The sequence below is a fragment of the Lolium rigidum genome, chromosome 3, assembly GCF_022539505.1.
Source record: "Lolium rigidum isolate FL_2022 chromosome 3, APGP_CSIRO_Lrig_0.1, whole genome shotgun sequence".
NCBI classification, from domain to species: domain Eukaryota; kingdom Viridiplantae; phylum Streptophyta; class Magnoliopsida; order Poales; family Poaceae; genus Lolium; species Lolium rigidum.
In genome coordinates this window covers 329,481,965-329,483,921 of record NC_061510.1, presented here as the reverse complement: position 1 = coordinate 329,483,921, position 1,957 = coordinate 329,481,965, and the positions used below count along the sequence as shown (strand labels likewise).

General features: G+C 47.2%; 1 protein-coding gene across 1 annotated transcript; it reads right to left on the bottom strand.

Moving 5' to 3' along the window:
• Nucleotides 1–765: 765 nt before the first annotated feature.
• LOC124700037 (EPIDERMAL PATTERNING FACTOR-like protein 2) lies at nucleotides 766–1,396 on the bottom strand. Its single transcript, XM_047232239.1, has 2 exons — nucleotides 1,235–1,396; nucleotides 766–1,110 (listed from the first exon to the last, which is right to left on the bottom strand). Exons 1-2 carry the CDS (start codon nucleotides 1,319–1,321, stop codon nucleotides 835–837), a joined length of 363 nt encoding a protein of 120 aa, XP_047088195.1. The 5' UTR covers nucleotides 1,322–1,396; the 3' UTR covers nucleotides 766–834.
• Between the last annotated feature and the right edge of the window lie 561 nt (nucleotides 1,397–1,957).

The window sequence follows — 1,957 nt, the reverse complement described above, 5'->3', positions numbered from 1 at the left end:
CGACGTACCCTTGTCTCCCTATGCTGCCACCGATCCGCGCGCGTCGTGGAGAAAGTGAGAGAGCGTGACAGAGAAGAACGAGAGAGAAAGAGTAGCTCCTCCCTTTGATGCCACTGACATTTCCAAGGAACGCCTGTTAAATGCGTCCTCCTTTCAGCCGTTTCTAAAGCCTTGCTAGAGTGTGTAGTAGAATCTAAGAACAAAAGAACCGAGAAGGAAGGATCTATTAAGATGATAGCAGTAATCTATGTCTTACAATTATTTTCTTGGAAGCAAGGGCCGATTACTACACATGCTATCCATTCGTAGTAGTACTTTGCTAGTGCACCTACGTTTTGTCCGGTTGTGAGTTGTGACAGAGTCTAGTCAAAAAGACGCAGCGTAAACTCGGTAAGCAGCTCAGTATTTAAGCCTGAAACCTAGCTCGGCATCTATTAATGACATCACAACATGACATAGCTCGTTGCATTATGGAGTAGAAATAACATGCAAAGTTGCAAACAGTGCTAAGCCAGCAGTACACTGTATTGTCAGCAGCCAAAACGGCATCAAACTAGGAAGCTGTACATGACTGGAGTAGTTAAGTACCAAGAGGTTCAGATTAGTCATCTATATCTTCGATTAGCAACAGGACATGGGGAAACTAGCCAAGCCACCGCAACGAAGAAGACAAGTTCTTGAACCTTCCATCCCCAAATCTTCCAACCAAAAGGATCCATCACTGGTCATGCAAGAACAGCGAAGGAAGGAAAATCACCAAGAAACGCCAAAACCCTATACTACTATTAATATCGACAAGCCCCCTGCTTAGCTAAACCGGAGCATCCGAGCGATTCATGGGCTCAATATCAGGCGCCCACACTTGCATCTCCAGCTCAGTGGCTTGTAGTTGGAGTGGTCGTCGTAGGAGGAAGGCATTGCTCTCCCACCTGCACCGTAGGATGCAGAATCCCGGCTTCCATGGCGCCCAAGCTCCTTCTTCTTCTTCCGCAGCTCCTGTGGTGAAATGGGCACCTGGACCGCCTCGCAGTGCCCGCACGACCTGCACCTCCCCGCGCAGCTCGGCGGCCTTGACCCTATCATGCCTCTGATCCCTGCTATGCTCTTCTCCTGCGACGATTCAACAGACAGCAAGATCAGCTAAACAAATCGCATTGCAAGAAGTTGCAGGCTTGCAGAAAAAAGCTGAACATGTGTGAGTGTGTGACAGGGAGTAGTAACCACACAGACATACCTCGGCGAAGGCGGCGGCGTCGGCATGGAAGGCGGCGCGAGTGGAAGCGAGGAGGAGGGCTAGTATGAGCAGGAAGAGCTGGCCCATTTGATGATGGGTGGAAGCTGGGAAGTGAAAAGGCTAGTCGCAGTGGAGCTGCTGCGGAAGGGAAGGAAAGAAAGGGGGGCGGCGATGATGGGGGAAGGGAAAGGCAAAAGTTGGCGACCAGCTGATGGTTTCAGGCTTCGTCGTAGCAATGGATGCGCGTGCGGGCGTTTTATCCGCGGCCGAGCGGGTGAAGATTCCTGGAGGAAGAGGACAGACAGGCGATACAAAACAGCCGGGGGATTGCGGGCTGTGGATGGCTGCTGCGACGCTACGTGCCCTTTTGGCGGATTGCTAGCTTCCGGGGTACAGTACTGACTGAATGCGATTCCAATGAATCTAGTACATTTTTTTTATAAAAGAAATATGTATTTATATTGCCTGCAAATCTAAAATAAAGAACTAAAGAATCACAATTTTAATTTAGTAAAAACCATCTACCGCCAACAAATAATTTCTCTCCTTTCTCTTTTGTTGTGTAATTATTAATTAAATCAGTTCAATTCTTGTCCTCATATTAAAATGAATAGGGATTGATAAGAAGTTAATTAATGGTGTTTGAGCTTGTACTTATTTTGAGTTAAATAGTACTATCTCCATCCCAAAGTTTAAGGCTTATATTATTTTAAAAAGTCAAAC